At 47.5% G+C, this 25,805-nt stretch overlaps 1 protein-coding gene across 3 annotated transcripts in view; it reads left to right on the top strand.

Annotated features, from left to right (window-relative positions):
- The first annotated feature begins 1,342 nt into the window (after window positions 1-1,342).
- The window catches only part of IGSF9B (immunoglobulin superfamily member 9B), a 101,800-nt gene continuing 77,337 nt past the window's right edge, over window positions 1,343-25,805 (top strand). For 2 of the 3 annotated variants that reach the window (XM_087706379.1, XM_087706381.1), the window contains exon 1: window positions 1,343-1,583. In XM_087706379.1, coding sequence (XP_087562505.1) covers window positions 1,502-1,583 — 82 coding nt within the window. In that variant the 5' untranslated portion in view covers window positions 1,343-1,501. The remainder of the gene's footprint in view (window positions 1,584-25,805) is intronic. The other variant, XM_087706380.1, reaches the window with a different exon arrangement.

Here is a 25,805-nt window from a genome sequence, read left to right as displayed (position 1 = left end):
AGATATCAAAGCATAGTATCAAGGCTGGGCTTCCTAAAACCAAGGCCAATGGGGAAGGGGCTTTGCATGTTGTGGGAACCCAAACCAGCTGGCCTTTCCCAATCATCCTCTTCCATGGAGCCCAAGAGCTGCCATTTTGGTCCCCAAGTCTAAAGAACTAGCTGGCTCTTCTTGGGGGGCCTGGCATGGCCAGTGCTCCTTCTGCTCCTCTCCTGAGAAGGTGGGCATTGCATAAGAACCAGGGCCGAGCCAACAGTGCCCCCCTTCGCCCTTTCCTCACCCCCTCCCTCTCTTGTCCTTCCCCACCAAGCGGCCCTTCTGCTAGCCCCGCGCATCGCCGCAGCCTGGCTCCCCCTCCCGCGAAAATCCCACCGACGTGCTTTCCAGCGGCTCTCCGACTGTGGGAGCCTGCCTGCCTCTGTTTCCCCTTTGTAGAAAACGGGACAGGCGAGCCGGCTTCTTTCTGAGGGCCGTGCCTGGCCCGGGATAGGAGGCTGCTAATAGTGGGTCGCGTCGGGGGAGAGGGAAGGAGGGAGAAGAGAGAGGGAGGGAGGCGTCCGGAGTAGAAGCCGGGCCGGGTGGGGGCGGTGGGGCCAAGCGCCCCCTCCCCATCCCAAGGTAGATCAAAAGAGTGGGAAGCCGGCAAAATCAAAGGAAAAGGACTCCCCCCCCCGCTTTGGAAAATTGAAGGGGGGAGGGGAAAAAAGAGTAGGGGGTGGGTGGGGGTGGGTGATTCCCTCCCTGCCCCTCCCCTCCCTGCCCTCCCCTCTTCCTCCTCCGCACCAGCTGCAGCGGGAAGCTCTGCGGAGAGCTCCCGTGATGAATGCGCTGCAACGGGTCCCCTCCTCCAAGCCCCTTCCTCCCCCCCCCTCCAGCCTCCCTCCCTCCTAGTCCCGGAGCATCCTCCCGTTGGAGAAGTGGCCATGCAGTGTAAGCGGTGCGGGGGGGGGGGTGGCAGAGAAGCGCTGCCGGCCTGGGCTCCAGCATTGCGCATGATTCTGCGGCTCTGTTGCCTTTGCACGCTCCAACCCACCTTGGCACGGGAGGGGGGGGGAGAGAGGGGGCCGCCCCGCTCTCTCCCCCCCCTCCCCTCGGGCCCAAGCTGTCAGAGCCCTCCGCCAATCGGGACCCGCCCTCCCGCGCCGGCTGCCCAATCGCCGGCCGGCGGGGGCGTCGCCCGAGTGAGTGCGGGGGGGGGGCAGGGGAAAAAAAAGCAGCGAAGCTGGCATGGCCCAGGCTAGGCTGCGCGCCGGGAGAAGAAGCCTGCGGGGCTGAGCGCTCGGGCGGGCGAGCGGCGGCTGAAGGGGGCGCAGGTGGCTGGGCGAGGCGAGGCGAGCGAGCCAGCCGGACGGCGAGGATGGCCGGAGCGACGGCGGGGAGGAGGCAGGCGAGGGTCGCGCCGGGCGGGCGGGCATGAGCGCGGCGGCTGCCCTCAGCCCGGGCGCGGAGAAGGGCGCTTGGCCGAGGAGGATGACGCCCCTGCTCGCTGGTCGGTAGTACTATGATTTGGTATGTGGCCGCTTTGATAGCAAGTCTGATCGGCAGCAGCCCCCGGGGACTCGCCGCCGCCGCCGCCGCTCAAGGTGAGTCGAAGTGCACGGCGGGGGCTCCGGGTTGGTCCCGGCTGGCGCAAGAGACGCCGCTGCCCCGGATCTCCGCCGCGCTCTCTCCCCGGGGTCTTGGGCTGTGGGGAAGAGGGGATTGGGGGGGGGGGTGTCCGATGGTCTCCGGGATGGAGAGTGGGGGGTTCAGTTGCCTTTTCAAGCGAGAGGTTTCCCTGCTGGAGAGGGAGGGAGGGAGGAAGGAAAGAGGGAAGGAAGGAAGGAAGGGAAGGAATAGAACAGAAGGAAGGAAGGAATTGAAGAGGAAAGAAGGCGGGAAGGAAGGAATAGAGTATAAGAAAGGAAGGGAGGGAGGGAGGAAAGGAGGAAGAAAGGAATAGAGAAAAAGGAAGGAAGGAAAGAAGGAAGGAGGAATAGAACAGGAGGAAGGAAGGAGGAAAGGAAGGAATAGAGTATAAGAAAGGAGGGGAGGGAGGTAGGAAGGAATAATATAAGGAAGGATAGAGTAGAAGGAAGGAAGGAAAGAAGGAATAGAGCGGAAGGAAGGAAGGAATATATAAGAAAAAAGGGAGGGTGGCAGGAAGGAAGGAAGGAAGGAAGGAAGGAAGGAAGGAAGGAAGGAAGGAAGGAAGGGACACCCCCTTGCAGAAAGTTGCCGAGCGGGCGAAAGCTGTCAGCTTTCCCTCCTGCTTCCGAGCATCGGGGGGGGGGGTGTGATTTTAGGAACAGATCGCAGGCCAGTTTGTCAAATTAATGGAGAGGGGAGAGGGAGAGAGAGAGAGAGAGAGAGAGAGAGAGAGGGAGGGAGGGAGGGAGGGAGAGAGAGAGAGAGAGAGAGAGAGAGAGAGAGAGAGAGAGAGAAGAACGAGGAGATGGAATTCCCCCCCTCTTTTCTTTTCCTCCCCTTTTTAATTGCAGACTTTTCTGAATGGTTAAAACGCAGCAGGCAGCCGGGTGTTTCCCTTGTTTTCTCGCCTTCTTTTGGTTTTTTTTTATTTTATTTTTACCCTTTGCTTTTTAATTCCCCGGCCCACTCGCTTTCAGAGACAGATGAAGCAGAAGCGGCGGCGGAGATACCCAGGCGAAATGACGTGGGATGGTGACGAGCGCGTTTTATCTGAAGCAAAAGTGGATGGGGTGGTGGTGGTGGTGGTAATCGGGCAAGATTTTCTCTTTCTACGTGTGCTTCGTGCAGAATATTCGTTTCCCCGAACAATCCCGGGTTCCCCGGGTTTCGGGATTCCATACGTGCTTCAGACGTGCACCCCCACCTCCCCCATCCACTTCGTATGTGACACGCGTGTCGCACTTGCGGGAAAACCTTTCCCGGACAGAGTTCAGAGATCCGGGAAAGTCTCATCATAGGATTCCCTTGGGGAGTTTTTTTTTCCCTCTTGGGGAGGGAAATAAAAGAAAGCTAGAAAAAGAAAGACGGCCAGTTCGTGGTGGAGCAGTTGAGACTTCCACTAAATCAATCCGTGGTGATTTGGGAGATCAAGATTTTAGGAGCCCTGTTGCAGCAGGCTAATAACCCAAGAACAGTGAAATGGATCAGAGGCTTGATGAAAATTGGGAGACTCCAGGCATCCTTGATGGAATCCTGGCTGGATGTTTTGAGAGGATGGTCTGATATGTGATATATTCCTTCCTGGGACTGCTTGGAAAACAGGCTGAATCCGTTAAAGCTTGGGGCATAAAGATGTGCAGTGCGTTTGCTCTGCTTGGAGGGGAGGGGGGCATCACGGTTAAACACCCCCCCCCCCGCGCACACAGGAGTTCCCAACATCATCTTGGCTCTTGATTTTTTTCTTCTTATTTATATGTTGGAAGAAACTGTTTTTATTATCCTTGACTTTTGTTGCAAATCTTTGTCCATTCTGAGTCTGACTGCATCTTTATAGATTCGGGCTATCTGCTGATATTCTGCCTTAGTTGCTTGCGTGGGATATAGAGGGGAAAGCAGGCAGCAGAAGCTAGAGCATCTCTTGACCTCTGGCGAAAAATGCAGAGCCTGTGTGTGTGTGGGGGAATGAATGACCTCTTCGGCCGAAGGAGTTTATCGGCGTCAGGAAGCTTGCGGGGAGACAGTTGTGCATTGCTGCTGCCGATAATGCTCTCTTGATGCTCTCTGGAGGACTGGGAGATGGTCCTTTTAAGAGATCAACTCCAGAGAGGGAGTGGCCAAGCTGGGATGGAGAGATTCTTGAGTGGTCCAGGGCCAATGGTGGGAGGAGGGAAAATACACCACCCTGCCTTCCACTCTGGAAGATCTGCCGGATGGAGGTGGAGATCACCACTTTCTTTAATGTTTGCAATTATTGCTTCTGTCATTTGGGCAGTTTTGGTTACATTTTGTCATCTGGACTGATCCTTGAAATATGATTTTGCTCTCTGTAGTGGGGACTAGCTGCAAGTGTTCACCTGTGTGATGGATATTTGGATCGGTTTGCACTAAGGTCCTCTCGGCAGTCTTCTCCTCCCCAGGAGGGAGTGTGAGAGCCTTCACATAATTTTATGATAGCACCGTTCCGCATGTGCTTTGCCCCCCCCCCCAGCTTCTAGTTTCCCCGCTTCGCGAATAGGCACCCCGAACAGACCCCCCCCCCGCCAAACAGTGCTCACATTCCATTAATTTAATTGCATTTCTCCACTGTCACTGATTTTCTGGTTGCTAAGCATCTCTTACATTTTTGTGTGGTGGGCTACGAATCTTCTTGACATGGGCTGCAACACAACGGTCCAGTCAACATGTGTGCAGCCGAATGACGTGGCAACGTGGTGGAGGTCAGACGAACTGAAAATATGTCAGACTGCAGGGGGTGGTGAGGGAATCCAGTTCGGGAGGCTTTCTGGTGGAGGTGGAGAGCTCGGTTGCGCAACAGGGAATGAGCTGGCGTGCTCCCAAGTGCGCTGTTGATTCGTGCAGGGAATCCTTACTGTGGGATCTAAAAATATCTAAATATCTTTGGCTACTGAAAGGCCCCAGATTGCACTGTATCGTCATGTCTTTTCTTTTTGGTGCTGCGATTTTATCTCGCTTTGCGGATGGAACTTGACTTAAATCCTGGAGGAGGTAACTTTTGACCGGTGAATTCTACCAAATCTTAGTACTGATGAAGTGAACCCAGTAGCTGGAATGAGGAAATGGTAGTCCAGCTCCATCAGTTGGGCTGCCGGTGGCCCACCTGTGTTGGGAAAAGTTGAACTTATTTAACGATGATATAATCCCCCCGAGGTTCTGAGGAACATCAAGATTCAGGTGGATCCTGAAAGATCTTTCAGAGCTCTGTCACCTGCAGGGGAGGGTCACTGCAGCTCTGATGGAAAGAGTTGGCTTGGCCCCAGCCACTAATGAAGAGATGTTGGGAAAGAGGAATAGAATTCAGCATTTTTAGAGGACCTAGAGGACATTTTTCTTCTCTGCGCTGAAGAATGTAACTCTCAGGTTAACGATTCTCTGGGTTGTGTAGGAAAACTACGCCAAGCCAGATCTGGCTGGATTTGATGACACACGAAAGGCTCATTGCAATGCCATCAGCCTGGACACGAAGGTCTATTTCGACCCTCTGAGCTTTCTTCTCTGCTCCTTTTTAGCATTGCACCACAAAGCGAGGTCAACTTCAACCAGCTCTTCTCTCTGGTTTGAAGAACCCATACCTTGCGTCTTCCCCTCTCCTGCCCCTCAGATGAAGGGGCTGCTGTCCCCAGAAACATAGGGGTCGGAGGGCTGGTGACACGTTTTGTAGGGTGGCAAATTCTTCTCGGGAAGCCCGTGCTGCATAACCCAATGGCTGTCTGGCCGATCCCATCATCAAACCTCCCCCTCCCCCTATTGGACTGGCCAATGCTACTGAGTAGAATGTTCTGTCTGCAAGCTATGAATCATGTCATGCAGAGTCTGGTTGGCTCAACAGCCTTCAGATGCCTCGAACTACATTTCCCATCAGCACCCAGGAGCAGGGCTGCCAGAGACAGTTGGAGCCTGCTCAGTTGACCAAGCCTGGCTTGATGGGGAGCCCATAGATGGAGACAACGTCTGTATTCCAGATGCTGAAATTGAAGGAGGAAAGATGTCATTATTTTTTTTAGGGGGGAGTGCATTATTTGGGGGGGGGGCATGATGAACTTCAGGCATCTGGGTTTGGTTGGGTCTGTTCTGACCGAGGCTTCCCCAAAAAGCACGAGGCAGAGTCCTGGTCCCGACAAAATCCCTTTTATTAAACAAATGTGAATTCCTCTCATTCACATTCAGCAAAGGCCTGGCAAACAGTCTTTCAAAGGAATATTTATGACTACAGACCTTATCTATCTTGGAAAGCTGCCATGTAAATATTTTCCAAATGAGGTGCTGTGTAAGGAAAGACTGGGCACAGAATCTCTGAGATTCACGGACAGATCTTCACACTCCTGAAATGAATCTAATGACCGAACAAACAAACAAATTGTTTCCTGCAAAAGCCTCCTCCCCTTTCGCTCCTCTTTTATTTCCGGTGGGAGGGGCCAATCACCTTCCACCTGTGACTTTACTCCCAAGTCGAACCTGATTTCTGAGTTGTTCTTTTCTTCTGGCAGCTCTGCGCATGCGCACACTGGGAACAGGCTCCAGCTGTTCCTCTGCCTCACTGCTGTCTAGCTCCGTAGGCACCTGATCACTGCCAGATGGCATCTGCCCCATCTCTGCCTCCAATGCAGAGCCCTTGTCCAAGCCTTCACCAGCCTCCAGGACTTGCCCCCTGTTCCTCCCCAACCTCCTCACTGTCCGACTCTGCTGCCAGCTCTCCTGGCCCCTGGTGGGCCACAACAGTGTCTTCATTTAGTTTTAGTTCTTCTTTTCTTCAGATGGAAGAGTTCGGAAGTTGCCAAACCAGGCGACTATGAGTTCTAGACCCATTCCCCTCTCATCCTAACTCACCTCACAGGGTTGTTGTTGTTGTTGGGGAAAATAGGAGAATAAAGAGTCATATATACCTTTGCTGCCTTGGGCTATTTAAAAAGCAATAAAAATAGGATAAAAATCTAATCCCTAAAGCAAACGCCTAAATGAAAATCAGGATGGAGAGTAAGAAAGTGGGTTGTTTCCTAAATGTCACTTTCAACACAAGGTGCATCCATCTGAAAGGAAGCACCGACTTTGATTCCCATCGGTTTTGTCCATGCTTGGCTATATTAGCATCTTGTGGGCTGAAGTAGAGCAAGCGAGAATATTTGCTGGGATTTTTCTTCTTGCTAGATTTGGTGCCTCAAGGACTTCTTGTACTGTAGATGAAATCAGTGGGTATCTGAGACCTTCTTGGCATACTTCTCAAAAAAAGAACCGATTATAAACAGATTAACAAGAGTCAAAAGGGACCTTGTAGGTCATCTAGTCCAGCCCCTCAACCCAAGCAGGAGAACCTACACCATTTCTGACAGATAGCAGTCCAATCTCTTCTGGAAAGTCTCAAGTGATGAAGCTCCCACCACTTCCAATGGCAACTTCTGTTCCATGGGTTGATGGTTCTCAACTATTTGGAACCCTGACAGAAGGTGGAGTAGACCTGAAAATGGCTTGGTTATTTGAAAGACCACCTCTTGCCTATTACACCCCCCCCACCCCCCCCCCCAAGGACAAGAAGGCAGGGCATGTTATGAAATTCCCACCAATTAGGGATTATCATTATCACCCTCTGAGGGACACGATTGGCCTCAACCCTGCTGCTTTTTCCAAATGGCCCTAAAACACAGTTTGGTCAGCGGGACAGGGGACCACAAATTTAGACAGAAGCAACTGATTTGATTACGCTGTTGCTGCCATGGGAAGCGTAGGGCGATGGGTTTTTTTTTAAATGGATTTTTATTATCGGGTAGATTTTTTAAAATTGTTGCCATTGTTCCCCTCTGGGAGGAGGTTTCGAAGTATTTCTAGCAGGACTGATTCTGTAACAGCTTTGTTCCCTATGCCATCCATCTGGTAAACTCCCGAGATTCGGTTTTTCTCGCATGTACGTGTATACATCTGAACTAGACTGTGTGGTTTCTCTGGGTCACATAATATATGTGGGTATATGAATAACTCTCTCATCTGTCTGTCTGTCTGTCTGTCTGTCTGTCTATCTATCCATCCATCCATCCATCCATCCATCCATCCATCCATCCATCCATCCATCCATCCATCCATCCATCCATCATTCCATTCCATTCCATTCCATTCCATTCCATTCCATTCCATTCCATTCCATTCCATTCCTACCTACCTACCTACCTACCTACCTACCTACCTACCTACCTACCTACCTACCTACCTACCTATCTATCTATCTATCTATCATCTATCTATCTATCTATTTCTATCTATCTATCTATCTATCTATCTATCTATCTATCTATCTATCTATCTATCTATCTATCATCTACCTACCTACCTACCTACCTACCTACCTACCTACCTACCTACCTACCTACCGATCGATCGTATATTGGAAGTGGTGACCCTTTGAGAGCTGCATGTCACGAAATTTCCTTTTAATGTATGCCAATTAGTGTACATTCAAAGTGACAATAGAGTTATTTTAAGTTATTTTAAGCCTCTGAATTTTGATTGTGTGATCCTGGGGAATGCTGCAGAGGTTGTAACTGTGGAAAACAGCAGTAAGTCCCTTTTCTCAGGGCTGTCGTAGGTTTGAACGGTCACTAAATGGAACTGTTGTTAAGTCGAGGACTAATTGCACTTGCCTCAAGGCCCTGTCTCTGTGGGAGCTATCTGACATCTTCTGAACATCTGCCTCCACCTGATGCTGCTTTGTACTGCTTTTTCTCATCTCCAAAAATCCAGCATGTTCTCGCCCCATCTGTTCCTTGATCCCAAACCTGATGATGTCACAGTGCCGTGCAGCTAATCAGGCTGGGATCTGGGATGATGTCACAGGGAAATTCCTCTTGCTCTGACTCCCTCCGAAGGAAGGGATCCGAGGGGAGGCGATGCACGTCTTTTCTTCTTCGATTTCTTTGACGCGAAAGCCATACTTCCTGCCGAGGTGGCTGACTTTTAAGGGCGGAGGAGAAGACCTCTGCTGGGATTTAGCTACAGAAGGGGTGCAGAAGGTGGGAAGGTGGACATACCTGGATTTGAAGTTTGGGTATACAGTTGTGTGTGTGTATCCCATCTCACTGTGTGTGTGTGTTTGTGTGTGTGTGTGTCAGGAGGAGAAGACTTCTGCTGGGACTTAGCTACAGAAGGGGTGCAGAAGGTGGGAAGGCAAGCTTGTCTGAATCTGAGGTTTAGGTATAACTATCAACACAATAGTCATGTGTGTGTGTGTCCCATTTCACAATAGTTGTGTTTGTGTGGCAGCAGGAGAAGACTTCTGCTGGGATTTAGCTACAGAAGGGGTGCAGAAGATGGGAAGGCAGGCATACCTGGATCTGAGGTTTGGGTATAACTATCAACACAAGGTGTCTGTGTCCCATCTTACAATAGTTGTGTGTGTGTGTGTGGCAGAAGGAGAAGACTTCTTTTGGGTAAGGCAGGCAGCTGGGATTTAGCTACCGAAGGGATGCAGAAGGTGGGAAAGTGGACATACCTGGATCTGAAGTTTGGGTATATAGTTGTGTGTGTGTATATATATCCCATCTCACAATGCTTGTGTTTGTGTGGCAGGAGGAGAAGACTTCTGCTGGGATTTAGCTACAGAAGGCGTGCAGAAGGTGGGAAGGCAAGCTTGTCTGAATCTGAGGTTTAGGTATAACTATCAACACAATAGTTGTGTGTCTGTGTCCCATTTCACAATAGTTGTGAGTGTGTGGCAGCAGGAGAAGACTTCTGCTGGGATTTAGCTACAGAAGGGGTGCAGAAGGTGGGAAGGCGGGCATCCCTGAATTGGAGGTTTAGGTATAAGTATCAATACAATAGTTTTGTGTGTGTGTCCCATTTCACAATAGTTGTGTGTGTGTGTGTGCCCATGTGTCCTATTTCTGCCTTTTTGCTTGCATTGTGGCCGCTTGGCTCTAGACCAGCATTTCTCAACCTTGGCAGCTGGAAGATAGTGGACTGGATTGCATCCAGTTTTGGTCACCACACTATAAAAAAGATGTTGAGACTCTAGAAAAAAAGTCCAGAGAAGAGCAACCAGGATGATTAGGGGACTGGAGGCTAAAACATGTGATGAACAGTTGCAGGAACTGGGCATGGCTGGTCTAGCGAAGAGAAGGACCAGGGGAGACATGATACCAGTCTTCCAATATTTGAAGGACTGCCACAGAGAGGAAGGGGTCAAGCTAGTCTTCAAAGTACCTGAGGGCAGGATAAGAAGCAATGAACGGACTGAAACTAATCAAGGAGAGAAGCAACCTAGAATTTTTCTGACAGTGAGAATGATCAATCCATGGCACAGAAGTTGCCTTCAGAAGTTGTGGGAGCTTCATCCTTGGACACTTTCAAGAGGAGACTGAACTGCCATCTGTCAGAAATGGTCTAGATCAGGCTCATGGTTGACTCAGCCTTCCATCCTTCTGAGGTGGGTAAAATGAGGACTCAGATTGTTTTTTTTGGGGGGGGGGGCAAGAGGTTGACTCTGTAAGCCGCTTAGAGAGGGCTGTAAAGCACTGTAAAGCGATATATAAGTCTAAGTGCTATTGCTAGTCCTTCCTTCCTCTCTCCTCTCCCTCTTCCTCTCCCTCCTTCTTTCTTTCCTTCCTTCCTTCCTTCCTTCCTTCCTTCCTTCCTTCCCTCCCTCCCTCCCTCCCTCCCTCCCTCCTTCCTTCCTTCCTTCCTTCCTTCCTTCCTTCCTTCCTTCTGTTTTGGAGCAGTGGTTAGAATGCAGTATTGCAAGCTAATTCTGCCAACTGCCAGCAGTTCGATCCTCACTGGCTCAAGGTTGATTCAGCCTTCCATCTTTCCAAGGTGGGTAAAATGAGGACCTAGATTGTTGGGGGCAAGAGGCTGAGTCTGCAAACCACTTAGAGAGGGCTGTAAAACACTGTAAAGTAATATATAAGTCTAAGTGCTATGGCTAGTCCTTCCTTCCTCTCTCCCTCTCCCTCTCCCTCATTCTTTCCTTCCTTCCTTCCTTCCCTCCCTTCCCCCTTCCTTCCTTCTGTTTTGGAGCAGTGGTTATAATGCAGTATTGCAGGTTAATTCTGCCAACTGCCAGCAGTTCGATCCTCACTGGCTCAAGGTTGATTCAGCCTTCCAAGGTGGGTAAAATGAGGACCTAGATTGTTGGGGTCAAGAGGCTGAGTCTGCAAACCGCTTAGAGAGGGCTAGAAAGCACCGTGAAGCAATATATAAGTCTTAAGTGCTATTGCTATTTAGGCAGCGGAAACATTTGTGCAATTTGCCCTCCCTAGTCTATCAGCTTGCAAAATAGTATTTACCTGTTCATCTTGGGTATGTGCGGAAGAGAGGGATTGATGTTTATTTGATATAGGTAACCAGTTCATTTATTTGGAGTAAGCAGTTTGGCTTTGCATATGCCTTGTCCTGGAATGTCACAGGAAAAAAAACGAAGACAGACTTCATGGAGAGGAATTTAATTCTGCTGGAGTAGAATTGGTAATGAGCATCTGTTGCGGCTCGCAACAGCACCGTCCGTGGACTTTGTTGAGCAGACCTGTTCGAGGTTGTGTGCTTTGCGTCAGAGAGGTGCATTGCACCACAGAGCAGCCTGGGTCCAGAGGTTTCTCCTGTCGTCTTCTAGCAGCCAGTTGAGGAGCTCTGGAAGTCAGAGGAGGTTTCTTGCCTGCATGGTGCAGGATCGCCTCTGTCCTATGGAACCAGCAGCCTCACATATCTTGAGGATGTCGCCTTTCATTTTCTTTTAAAATGTAGGTTTCTGGTTTGTTAGGGCTTCTCTGGGGAGATAGGAGGAAGGAGAAGGCAAGGGGTCATAAGCTGATAACAGCAACAACAATAATAATATGCTTGCAATTTCTTCCCAGGAAAAGAGAGAGGGAGGGAGAGAGAGGAGGGGGATATGATATTGATGATAGATAGATAGATAGATAGATAGATAGATAGATGATACATAGATAGATAGATAGATAGATAGATAGATGATAGATAGATAGATAGATAGATAGATAGATAGATAGATAGATAGGTAGGTAGGTGGGTGGGTGGGTGGGTGGGTGGGTGGGTGGACGGATTATGCATGGATGATAGATAGATAGATAGATGATAGATAGATAGATAGATAGATAGATAGATAGATAGATAGATAGATAGATATATGATAGATGGATGGATGGATTGATTAATGATGCATGGATGATAGATGATAGATAGATAGATAGATTAGATAGATAGATAGATAGATAGATAGATAGATAGATAGATAGATGATAGATAGATGATAGATAGATAGATAGATAGATAGATAGATAGATAGATAGATAGATATATGATAGATGGATGGATGGATTGATGATGCATGGATGATAGATGATAGATAGATAGATAGATAGATAGATAGATAGATAGATAGATAGATAGATGATATATGATATATGATATATGATAGATATATGATAGATGGATGGATGGATTGATTGATGATGCATGGATGATAGATGATAGATGATAGATAGATAGATAGATAGATAGATAGATAGATAGATAGATAGATAGATAGATGATAGATATATGATAGATGGATGGATGGATTGATTGATGATGCATGGATGATAGATGATAGATGATAGATAGATAGATAGATAGATAGATAGATAGATAGATAGATGATAGATTGGATGGATGGATGGATGGATGGATGGATGGATGATGCATGGATTATAGATGATAAAGATAGATTAGATGGATGGATGGATGAATGGATGAATGAATGGATGATGGATGATGGATGATGGATTAGATAGATTAGATAGATAGATGTATGGATGATAGATGATAGAGATAGATTAGATAGATAAATAGATAGATGATAGATAGATTGATTGATAGATTGATTAGATATGTGGATAGATGGATAGGTGGATGAATGGATGGATGGATGGATGGATGGACGGATGGACAGACAGTAGATGGATGATAGATGATATGGACAGATGGATGGATGAATACTTGGGTAGGTGGGTATGTAGGTAATGGACAGATAGACAGACAGACAGGGCTTAAAAAGGGAAATTGATTCAGTATAAAGACAAATGAGGCAGTGGTTACCGCACTGTTGTAATGAGTTTATTATTATTTTATTTATTTTATTAAAAGGAACTTATGTAGCTGATCAACTCACAGTCCGGGCAGCTTGCAACCATTGCAGCCCTTCCGATAGCTTGACCCCAAATTGTGGATGGCTTTGAAGCAGAGGCTGGCAGCATTTTTCCGACTTGGGGTGGGGGGGGGTGGGGACTCTGCTAAGGAAAGGCCTCCGACTGATACAGAAGGAACAGCTACGAAGCCAGTGAAATTTCCGTCCGCTTCCCTCCCTATGGATATGTTGTATGTGTACACACATGTTTTACGTGCAGCTCGTAAGTGAAGCTCCAGCATGGGCAACCGTGAGAAGCAAAGGCCTAGAGAAGGAGCAATGCGTTCTGCTCAGAGCATCGGTGCGCATTGAGAATAAGGCAGGAAAGATGCTAATCTGATGTGCTGAGAGAGGTGGCATCTCGCACACTAGCATGCACCTGAAAGTGTGGTGCCACTGTCGACACCCTCACAATACCAGATGCCACAAGCGGCCCTGTTATTCACTCCAGCGGGTATTTGTAGGTGAGGCCGGCTGTGTTTGGGAAGTGGGCTGGGAGAAGCATGGTGTGTGTGTCTCTTGACATTTTCTATAGTGGCTTTGGGATGGGGTGTCACACTCGAGGCCCGGGGGCCACATCTGGCCTACAGGGTACTTAGATCTGGCCCACGGGGCCACCCTGAAAACAATGAAAGACCGGTCCACAGTGCCTCTGCCAACAAAAATGGAGCTTACAAGGGCTGTTTTGGCTGGCAGAAGGTTGCAGGAGTCCATTGCAGGCGAAACCAGAGCTTGGGAATCCATTTTCACTGGCAGAGCATGCGGGCCACCTGTTGTGGGCCGCCAACAGAGCTGGAAGCAGATTCGGACAGTGAGGAGCTTGCGGAGGAACATGGGCGAGTCCTGGAGTCTGGGGAAGGCTTGGATGAGGCCTCTATGTCAGAGGCAGAGATGGGGCCAGGGTCGTCTGACAGTTATCAGCTGCCTTCAGAGTCAGAGATCAGTGGGATAGAAGAACAGCTGGAGCCTGTTCCCAGTGTGCGCATGCACAGAGTTGCTAGACGAAGGGAGCAGCTAAAGAACAGGGGTCGACTTGGGAGTAAGGCCACAGGTGGATGGTGAATTGCCCCTCCCAGAGGAAATAAAAGAGGAGCAAAAGGGGAGTGGAGTTTTCAGGAGACCATTAGTTTGCTTAATTGGTTCGTGACTCTCCAAGACTCCTTGCCAAGTTCTGTAGATATCGGCTTGGCAGCTCTCCAAGCCAGATAAGGTCTGTGACTGTAAATCCTCCCTTGAAAGACTTTGCTGGCTGTGAATGATCAGAATTCCCAGTAAATTAATAAAAGAGGTTTTTATTGGGACAAGGAATTTGCTTCATGCTCTCAGGAAGCCTCGGTCAGAACTCCACCATAGGCACCCCCGACATGAGTGATGTTGAACTGGCCATGCCTACCTTGGCCATGCCCACCCCAGCCCCCCAAGTTCAAACACAATCCTGATGTGGCCCTCAATGAAATCGAGTTTGACACCCCTGGGTTAGACAAGCTCAATGTGCCGCAGATGCGAGATTGATGGTGGCTCACATCATTGGAAAGGGCAATTTTTCAACCCCTTTTTTTCCAGACTTGGTAAGACCCAGAGCTAAAATGTGCAGAAATTGCCCCTAAGTTGTAGAAATGCACTCCGGGGTCTGCAGAAGTCAAGAGAAGACGGTCTTAGCCCAGGGGTGGGGTTCAAATATTTTAGCAAGGGGTTCTCTGCCTGGTTGCTGGGTGGGCGTGACCAAGATGGGCATGGCCTAGCCATCTTCCTGCATCACAATGGTGGGGGAGTTTTTGCTCTCCCCGGGCTCTACAGGCTTTCTTTGAGCCTCCGGGAGGTCACAAACTGCCTCCCCCAGGCTCTGGAGGCCCTTTGGAGGCAGGAAATGCATCCATTTCCAGATTTCCTGAACTTCCGGTAGGACCATTTTTCACCCTCCCTGAACCTCTGTGCGCGCCCTGCACTTACCCGTAAAATGGGCCGCGTGGGGACTCCTGGGAGAGAAGGGTCAGGGTGGGCGTGGCCAGCCAGGAGTGGGATTTAGGGGTTCTCTGAACTGCACAGAATCTTGGCTTGAGATTCTCCCGAACCCCTGCGAACTCCCAACAGCCCACCCTCTGGGACTTTTAGCCCACCCTGGTATAACTCGGCTTGTGTCTGGCACAAAGAATCAGGACCACACATTCCATTCCATTCCCCCCCTCCCCAAAATTTAATACTTAATACTTGCTTGCGTGGACTTTTATCGCTGAAGATGCTGCCTTCCGCAGAGGCTCCTGTCTTCGTGAATGCAGAACGGAGCCTTCGGGTGACATCCGATCAATATGTGTCAGGGCTCCTGATTTGCTGATTCGAGGACTCACATGCAACATTTCACCCAAATGGATGCAAAAGGAGATTCAGGGAGCCGCTTTTTGCGATCCTCAGCAATTCCTGGTGCTCGAGGCGGGGGGGGGGGGACGTTTATTTTCAGCCTTCCTCGAAATCAGGCTGAGCGTTTGCAGAGGAGGCACACTGTCCATGCTCCTGCACCGGAAGGCATTAGTGCTCGGAGAGATTAACCTCATTTCACTCTAGCTGTGCAATTCTTATTCTTCCCCCGCTGCCCTCCCCGGAAACACTTCGTCAACCTGATTTTATTTATGTGGCCCAGGAAAAGTCTTCCCTGGCATGGCATTCCCCCAGATTTAGTTCCTTAAACAGTCCATATATTTGTGGGATGTGCATGGTTGCCCAATTTCAGAATTGTGTCTCTAAGCATCTTCTGTTTGTAAAGCAGAGTTGGAAGGGACCTTGGAGGCCTTCTAGTCCAACCCCCTCCTTAAGCAGGAGATCCTATACCAGTGATGGCGAACCTTTTCAGCACCCACTTTTCCTGGGATTGAAAAGAAGGTGAACCATCTGGGTCCTAAATTACCAATCTTGGAAGGATGGAAAGCTGAGTCAACCTTGAGCTGGTCAGGATCGAACTCCCGATCGTGGGCAGACTTAGCCTGCAATGCTGCTTTCTAGCCACTGCACCACCAGAGCTCTTGGATGATGGGCTTTGTGTGTTTCCAACAACATCTGGGGGGTGGGTTCCAAGATGGGAGACACTGCTCCAGAAAATACGTAGCTGTTCCAGAGAGACACAACCATCGGCTTCATCATAAGAGCCGAGGTGGCGCAGTGGTTAGGGTGCAGTACTGCAGGCCACTTCAGCTGACTGTTATCTGAAGTTCAGCGGTTCAAATCTCACCAGCTCAAGGTTGACTCAGCTTTCCATCCTTCCGAGGTGGATAAAATGAGGACCCAGACTGTGGGGGCAATTTGCTGACTCTGTAAACCGCTTAGAGAGGGCTGAAAGCCCTATGAAGCGGTATATAAGTCTAACTGCTATTGCTATTGCTATCATTTGGACTTGCCAAACAAAATGGAAGTCACTTTCATCCTCTTTACTGCTGTGCCTTTGTGAAGGGAGGATAGGACCTCTTCCCACCGGGTGTTAAGCTGATCTGCAGAGGATGTTGGCGGAATCACGCTTTTCCTTCTCTTAACAGCATTTTCCATGCTGCGGCTGCCTTTTCTGTACGACCTTGAGGCTAATGCTTGCCCTCTGCACATTCTCCATCAGTCACTCTGTGAGGCTTTAAAAGCAAGAGCAGCACATCAAAGAGCTGCTTCAACACTTCCCCTCCCCTTCCCGGAGGCCACTTTGCAAAGCCCAAGAAGCGAAAGCAGAGTAAGAAAGGTCATTGCTCTGGGACTTGCAGGGATGTTGCCTTCCGTTGAGGGAGGTTGTCAGAAGGAGACCTAAAAAGACACATCAGTTCTTAAAAAGTCATGAATGCAGCCTCTGCTGGGCAATGGGAGAGGCCTGTTTCTTGGTGGCGCAGTGGTTAAATGCAGCACTGCAGGCTACTGCTAGATCAGCAGTTCAGTGGTTCAAATCTCACCGGCTCAGGGTTGACTCAGCCTTCCATCCTTCCGAGGTGGGTAAAATGAGGACCCAGATTGTTGGGGGCAATATGCTGACTCTCTGTAAACCGCTTAGAGAGGGCTGAAAGGCCTATGAAGCGGTATATAAGTCTACTGCTATTGCTATTGCTATTGCTATTGGTGTGAAATCTCCAGATTGAAGTCTGCTTTCTTTTAGGCATGATTGCTTAGCTAACTGTACCTTTCTAATGGCTGTATGGAACAGCTGGCCAGCAATGTCAGAGTTGACCACCGGTGGGATGGGTGCTCTTCAGAATGGAAAGCTTCCCAGCTTCTTCCTGGGCAACCTTGATGGTTCCCTTTGTCAGACATTTCCACAAGACAAACTACTTTGCAAAAGCGCGGACTTCATTCCTGACCATGAGTGGTGCTGGTAGCTGCTACCTTTTAAGCATTGCCGAATGTCCAGCTTGTTCTGGGGCATCTTCATGAGGTGACCATTTTCAGCAGCAGTAGATTAGCTTCTGCACCATGCCCACCGACTTGAAAAATTTGGCAGGTCAATGGTGGACTAGTCTATGGGCCTGATAACCTAATTATACGTAGGAGATCTCTTGGGATCTCTACACCGGTCGCTGATGTGTGATCTACTTTAGAACTTTAGTTCACTGTGAACAAGGTCATAATGCCTTTTCTGTGTGCCCTATGGAACACCCTTCTCCTTACATCCAGGAGATCCCACATCCTTTTAACCTTCCACAAGTCCTTTGAGCCTTCCGCAATCCCTCTAAACCTTCCTCTAACCCTTGGTAGGTTAGATTAGATTAGATGAACAGAGTTGGAAGCGACCTTGTAGGTCATCTAGTCCAACCCCCCACCCAGGCAGGAGACCCTACACCATTTCTGACAAATGGAAGTCCAATCTCTTCTCAAAAGCTTCCAGTGATGAAGCTCCCACAACTTCAGAAGGCAACTTCTGTTCCATTGGTGAATTGTTCTCACTGTCAGAAAAGTTCTCCTTATTTTCTGGTTGAATCTCTCCTTGTTCAGTTTCTATCCATTAGTCCTTGTCTGGCCTTCGGGTGCTTTGGAAAACAGCTTGACTCCTTCCTCTCTGTGGTAGCCCCTCAAATATTGGAAGATGCTCTCCTGTCTCCCCTGGTCCTTCTCTTCATTAGACTAGCCATGCCCAGTTCCTGCAACCGTCCATCGTATGTTTTAGCCTCCAGTCCCCTCATCATCTTGTTTGTTCTTCTCTGCACTCTTTCTAGAGTCTCATCATCAACAATCCTCCTTACAGGAGATCCCTCATTCTTTTAACCTTCCACAAAGCCGTGAAGACCTGGCTCTTCCTCCAAAATACGTTGCAGTCAAAGCTGGAAGTTGGCCATGTTGACTGCATCAAAGGAGATGGGTTTGTGGCACCCAGATTTTTGTTTCTGTTGTTATCGTTGCCCAATGTTTGGCTGGATATAACTGTTGTGAGTCACCCCAGAGTTGTGCTTTCAAAATGGGCTACTCCTGCAAGGCTGCGTTCACCATTTAAAACACCCCCTTGTAGATGGTACCATCCACCACATCCCTGCAGGGAATTCCACCTGGCAGTATACGGTGGCAGAAGTCCAGCATGTCTTGTTGCCTATTAGAGCAGAAGGCTCTGTGTGCCATTAGTTGGTTGTTGAGCTTGTCTTGTAGCCTTGAGTGAAATTCCAGTCGGATGCATAATTTGTTTTGCGTGCAAGACACTTCCAGGAGCCCTATTTCTGGGGGTGGGGGCGGGGGTTCCAGAGTGATGGAGAAAAATGCCTTTGGAGATGATGCTTATTCAGGTGTAGCTCAAGTTCTCCTAGGAGAAAGAGGAAGAGAAGAAGGAAAAAGCAAAGCAAAAACTCCCTTGCATTGAAAAATTATCTTGGCAGACTTTTCTGGAACACTTCGAGCCTTCTGCAAATCCATTTAGGGTGCTGAGTTCAGCCAAACAGGTAAAAATAGATCTCTCTTATTCTTTTTTGGAAATCTGGGTTGAATTTAAAAAAAAATCAATTAACTGTATCGTTCTGAAACGGCTTAAAATGAAATGGGAACAAAGACATTCTGGATTCTCTTCTCTCCTTAAATATAAATTAGTGATCTTCTCAGCCAGGACTCGGAATTGAAGTCTGTTTTTCCCCCAAATAAAATAGAAAATCATGCGAGGCGTGGTTGGTTCCTGAATTAAGGATTATCAATGATGCAATAGGTCATGCATTGTATTTGTTGCTGTGGCAAATTATGAATATTTACGATTCTTTTGACTAAACAGCATGGGTCCTTTTCCGTCTCATGGACAGCCCCACAGAATTTTGCCTATAATTACTGTCCGTAGAAGTGAAAACTGCTGGGCAATTTAGTTCACAGGGTAGTCGGGCTTACTTATTATTGGCCTGTGGCTCATTCATTATTATTATCATTAAAAATAATAGCAACTATTTTTCAACGTAGGTGCTATGTAGAATGAGTGCAATTTAAAGCATTCGCAAATATGAAATTAAACATTCAATAATTAATGAGTAGTAAAACATTCATCTCAACATTTACGGGCCCGATGTGATAAATATATTTAAACTGTTTTTTTCCAAGGAATTATGAGATGGTAGCCCAACAGATTTCGAAGATAGCAGATTTGAGAAGGTTGGACTAATAATATATGACAGGTGAGAATGTCTGTTGATAGATTGTTGGTGTCTTCATGCATCTGTTGAAGTTTCTGAAGAAGATTCAAGGACGTTGTCAGATACAATATACTGAAAGCATCTAACTTACTTCTCAATTTCATTACTTCAGTTTCTTTTCTGGGAATATTAGTAGATACAAGTGACTCTAGTGAGTACATGATCTTTGTTAGCTTTTTTGACATTACAGAAATCCATGAATTAAGAAAGGTCTTCATTCATCATAATGAAGAAGGGACAAGACATGCAACCTGCATCTCCAAATTGTCATCCTTGAGTCAGCCCTTGCTGTAGAAGAGGATGCTCTTATGAATCTTCTTCTAGGAGGTTACCTCTGAGTAAATTGGGTTGCAGGTGATAGTTATCTGAGAACTCAAAAGGGGCATTTTACCTCTTCTCCCTTTTAAGAAAAAAAGTAACCAGAATGGAAATCAAGTTGGAATGGGAAAGAAAGAAGAGAAAGAAAGTGAGAGAAAGACACACAGAGAGAAAGAAGTAAAGAAAGAAACAAGGAAGGAATGAAAGAGAAATAAATAAATAAAGAGAGAGAAATAAATAGAGAGAGAAAAAGAGAAGGAAGGAGGGAAAGAGAAAGAAAGAGAAATAAAGAGAAAAAGAAAGAATGGGAGAGACACAGAGAGAAAGAAATAAAGAAAGAAACAAGGAAGGAAAGAAGGAGGGAGGGAAAGAGAAAGAAAGAAAAAGAAAGAGGGAAGGAAGAAGGGAAAGAGAAAGAAAGAGAAAAAGAAAGAAAGCATGAGGGAGAGACACAGAGAGAAAGAAGTAACAAAAGAAACCAGGAAGGAAGGAAGGAGGGAAAGAGAAAGAGAAAGAAAGTGAGAGAGAGAGAAAGGAAGAGGGAAGGAAGAAAGAAAGACGGGAAAGAAAGAAAGGAAAAGAAAGAGAGAAAGAAAGGGAAGGAAGAAAGGAAGAAGGGAAAGAGAAAGAAAGAAAGAAAGAGAAAGAAGGACAGAGGGAGAGTGAAAGAGGGTAGGAAGGAAGGAGGGAAAGAGATAGAAAGAGGGAAGGAAAGAAGGAAGGAAGGAAGGAAAGGTGATCTCAACCTTTTGCAGAGGAAGGACAAAAGGTTGACCTTGAATAATGTGGTTATGATTCTTTGGATATCCTTGGATACATCCGTATTGTGTGTGTGTGTGTGTGTGTGTGTGTGTGTGTGTGTGCATGCGTGCATGCACGCATATACGCATACACGCACGCACACACACATACGTTCTCCAATCTGTTGGAAGAAATATTCCTAAAGCTAAACTGAGTGAGTTAAGATTTGAGGGACTGCTTGTAACACTGGGCCTTCCTCAAAAGTGCTCCTGAAACAATTCCTCACGATGGGATGGAAGAAGGTGCGATTGTGTTAAAGCCCCCCACCCCTTCATCGAAGGGCATTTTGAATGAAGCTTAGAAAGCCGGGCGAAAGAAACCACATGGACGATCTATCCTCCTTCATCTTCCTCCTCCAGCAAGACGGGATTTGGTGGGGTGCCATTCCCTGGGTCCCGAACCTTCCATGCAGAAAGGAAAGTGAGGTCTCCCTTGCGTTCTCGATCCCACCCGCTTGGTGAAAGTGGATCTCTTTCTCATCGGATTGGTGGATGTGTTGCAGCCGGGACACATCTCTTTTTGCAGAGTGAGGGTCCTGGAGCTCCAAGGAGAGGACGCAAGGGCCTCTTTTGGTGGCTGTGGGCACAGTTGCCGCTTTTGTCACCAGGAAATGTAGGGCTTGCTTCAAGCCGTGCCACGTGCCCCAGAAACTCACTAATTCTCTAACACCGGCTGTGCCCGTTTGGCATTTGAACGAGGATGTCGTGTTCATTATTGCACATCTTCCAAATCTTGTCCGTCTGGTTAAAAATAGCACCGCCTGCCTCCTGAACGAGTCAAGCCCACCGCTGCCCTCGTTTGGTGCCCGTTCTTTCCTTTTAATGAAATCCAGACTAGCTCGTGCAGTTAGCTTGCATGAAGGGGAAGCTGCCTCACATTTTTTTTTTGCAAATGCACTGCTGGGGGAAGCATCTTGGCATCGGACGGGAGGATTATAATCTGCTGTTAGGAGAGCGATGTCATCTCTGTGGTGACAGATGCAGCTTTCTAGTTTTAGAGGAAAACCTCTGCACAGCTGATGATAGCAATAGCACTTAGACTTATATACTGCTTTACAGTGCTTTACAGCCCTCTCTAAGCAGTTTACAGAGTCAGTCTATCGCCCCCTAACAATCTGGGTCCTTCTTTTTACCCACCTCGGAAGGATGGAAGGCTGAGTCAACCTTGAGCCAGTGAGGATCGAACTGCTGGCAGTTGGCAGAATTAACCTGCAATACTGCATTCTAACCACTGCTCCAAAACAGAAGAAAGGAAGGAAGGAAGGAAAGGGGGAGACAGAGAGGAAGGAAGGACTAGTAATAGCACTTAGACTTATATACCGCTTTACAGTATTTTACAGCCTTCTCTAAAGATCGAACTGCAGGCAGTTGGCAGAATTAGCCTGCAATACTGCATTCTAGCCACTGCTCCAAAACAAAAGGAAGGAAGGTTCTGGAAGCTTCCCTGAAGCCTCCGGAGTGTGAAAAAAGGCCCAACGTGCAAACTGGAAGTCCGTTACCAAACTTCTGGTTTGCGCATTTGGCTGTTTTTCGCCCTCCAGAGGCTTTAGGGAAGCTTCCAGAAGGCTCCAGAGGGCGAAAAACAGCCTTAAAAGAAGGCCCAAGTCAGCTGGCCAGTGCATGGATGCGCACTGGAGCTGACAGGGCAACGCCTCACGCGCCCTAACAAATGGCTCCGTGTGCCACCTGTGGCACGCGTGCCATAGGTTTGTCATCACGGTTATAGACTATCACGAGGTGAAGAGTTTCTTGTTTTATGCTGATCCACCTTCCTTCTTTCCGGTAACAGTTAACTTTTGCCTTCATTCCCGGAAACAAATGGTTCCACATCTTGTCAAACGGTTGCAGACATATCCGTATCCACGCCGGCAGGAAATGGAATCAAAAGCACTTAAGGTCACTAGAATGGATTTTTTTTTTACCTGAGCCTTACAAGATTGCCAGCCGTATTCCCACGGGAGCAAGCGAGTCTAGTTGTCCACGGCCTTGTCGATTTTAGGCAGACAAGGATCTCATGTGGCTTGGCGTTTGTGTCTTGGTGCGCTGAGAAATCATTAAACGGTTGCTGAATTACCGGCATCTTCCTGTCAGTGGAGCCCACAAGGAAGGGTCTCGAAAGACAATCTAGTTAAGAGCCCCTTTTTTTACACTTGGTAGTTGCTTGAGGGATGGGGGGAAGGTTGGAAATGATCCACAATTCGATTTCGATTTCGATTTTATTGTATTTCTATGCCACCCTATTCCCAGCGGGACTCAGGGCGGCTCACAAACCAAGTCGGGGGGGGTACAAACAAGAAAAAAAAAGACAACGGACAACACAACACCACAATTTTAAAAACAATCAACAGCTACACCATTCGAGCGGGGGCAGGAACTCATCAGCCCCAGGCTTGTCGGAACAGCCAGGTTTTTAAGGGCTTTGCGGAAAGCCTGGAGGGTGGTGAGGGTCCGAATCTCCACGGGGAGCTCGTTCCAGAGGGCCGGAGCAGCCACAGAGAAGGCTCTCCTCCGGGTAGTAGCCAATCAGCATTGGCCAGTGGATGGAATTCGGAGGAGGCCTAATCTGTGGGATCTAATCGGTCTGTTGGAGGTAACAAGGCCTCTAGATCAGTGTTTCTCCACCTTGGACATTTGAAGTGGCATTGACTTCAACTCCCATATTTCCTCAGCAAGGATGAGTGGCTGGGGGATTCTGGGAATGGAAGCCCACCCATCTTCAAGCTGCCAAATTTGAGAAGCCCCGATCTAGTCTATGGCTACATGTGGGTTAATTCCATAAAACGCAAGTTAAACAGGCTGAAAAATTCTTGGTGTCGGTCTACATATCTAGAGTTATCTGCAGTTGGGGTTGTCTTGACTATGGTTAAGCCATCTATGAACAAGTCTACTGTTTGATTGCAATCATTGGCTTTGGACGTATTTTGTCCAAAATAATGGGGATTTTGTAGCCCAGATGTGGTAGCCATACAATGGTTCGCTTCATCAAGTGTGATGATGGCTTAGTGTAGATGGGTTAGATCCTTAAGACATCTTAAGTAGAACTCCAGTGTTGACCAGATATCCTTCACTTGACTTCTTCATTCAGTGTCATCATCATCTTGCTATCTGATGGGTCTCTGTCTGTCTGTCTGTCTGGCTGTCATGTATGAAACTAGAAAGATCTCAAAAGAGCAAGAGTGATCTTGATGCTCATCAAGTGATAAGAGAACTGGAGATTTTGCCAAAGTGCATCAAGTCTTTAGCTTGCTAGAAGACCACCAGTTCCATCTTGGAGAGATGCTGCAATGACTTTGTATCAGTGATGGCTTGGATTAGCACCAGTCTTCCATGGCGAAGACTTCTGGCCCGGAAACATGAAACTAGCTAATACACGAGGTCCGTTTGCATGAGCTACTGCCATTCTTCCCAGCATTGATCCAACACTTCACCAAGTCTCTAAAAGTCAATCACAAACCCCCCATAAAGAGTAGCTAAAGGCTCCCCATCTGGGAGGTTTGATGGGTCATATTTAAGTATCTATAATCAAATAACAACAACAACAACAACCCACTGGGAACATCATGTTGAGAAGGTTTTAGAGAATGAGAAAGTCAAGATCTTGTGGGACTTCAGAATTCAGACTGACAGTCACTTGGCCCACAACACACCTGACATAACAATAGTTGAAAAGAAAAAAAAAAGTATGGTTCATTGACATTGCAATACCTGGAGATGCACGAATTGAAGATCAACAGCAAGGAAAAAAATCACAAAGTACCGGGACTTGCAAATTGAAGTTGAGCGACTGTGGAAAAAGAAATTGTGTGTTGTCCTGATTGAAATTGGAGCCCTTGGAGCAATACCTAAAGGGCTACCTCGCTATTTGGAAATTCTAAATTTATCTGACTTGAACATTCTGATTCTACAAAAAAACCACCCTACTTGGAACAGCTTATATCCTCCGATGTTACCTTAACAGTTCCTAGGTCCTTGGTTTGGACTCGAACTGTTGAGCTACCAACCAGCCCCAAAGGTTGTGAATCTCACCAAAGATTAATCACATAATAATAATAATAATAATAATAATAATAATAATAATAATAATAATAATAATAATTAGCAATGTTCCAATAACTAAGGAGCTGCTCCAAAGAAGAGAAGTCAACCTATTCTGCAAAGTACCTTAAGATAGGACAAGAAACAATGGGCGGAAGTTAATGAAGGAGAGAACTGTCCTAGGACTCAAGAGAAATTTCCTGACAGTAAGAACATTTAATCAGTGCAACAACTTGCCTCCAGAAGTTGTGAGTGCTCCATCACTGGGGGTCTTTAAGAAGAGATTGGACCACCATTTGTTCTGACATAGGGTCTCCTGCTTGAGCAGGGGGTTGGATTAGAAGACCTCCAAGGTCCCTTCCAACTCTGTTATTCTGTTGAACAAGTCAAATATTGCTAAGATTGTTGAAGCGAAGTGTGGGTTTTTGGATTTCTGAAACGGATGGGGCAGGATAGTCTGGTTCTTATTTTTGACTTGGAGGATTGTGGCCCTTGTGAAATGGATTCACCCTGGATTTGGAAATTAGGACCAATTGTGCTGCCTCTATATTCCTTAAGAAGGACATCTTCACTTTTCTCTTTCCTTGGTCTTCAACCAAGAAAAATACCCAAGCAAACAATAGATACAAACTCAAGGTAAACTGCTCCAAACTCGATTGCAGAAAATACGACTTCAGCAACAGAGTGGTCAATGCCTGGAATGCTCTACCTGACTCTGTTGTTACGTCCTCAAACCCCCAAAACTTTAACCTAAGACTGTCTACTGTTGACCTCACCCCATTACTAAGAGGTCTGTAAGGGATGTGCACCAGCATGCCTACCATCCCTGTCCCATTGTCCCCATTTATTCGTACTCATTTCCTGTATTCATATTTAGGTTTATGCTTCTACCTGTTATCTTTTACATGTTTGATTACCTAAATAAAATCAATCAATCAATGAATCAGGAGGGGTGGACAGGCGCTCTCCGGAACCTGCATCTTTCTGTGGTTGACCAACAGAAGAGAAGGGGAGGAGAGAGAGAGAGCCAACAACCCACGTAGGCAAAGGAAAAGCTGCTGTTCCTAGCATCCATCTGATTTAAAGCCACGTGCAGAGAAGAGCAACACAGATGATTAGGGGATTGGAGGCTAAAACACATGAAGAACGGTTGCAGGAACTGGGTCTGTCTAGTTTAATGAAAAGAAGGACTAGGGGAGACACGATGGCAGTCTTCCAATATCTCAGGGGTTGCCC

This window comes from Thamnophis sirtalis, unplaced genomic scaffold (assembly GCF_051295495.1).
Source record: "Thamnophis sirtalis isolate CommonGarterSnake01/CBP01778 unplaced genomic scaffold, rThaSir2_p1.2 scaffold_2, whole genome shotgun sequence".
Lineage (NCBI taxonomy): Eukaryota > Metazoa > Chordata > Lepidosauria > Squamata > Natricidae > Thamnophis > Thamnophis sirtalis.
This window is presented reverse-complemented; position numbering and strand designations above follow the sequence as displayed.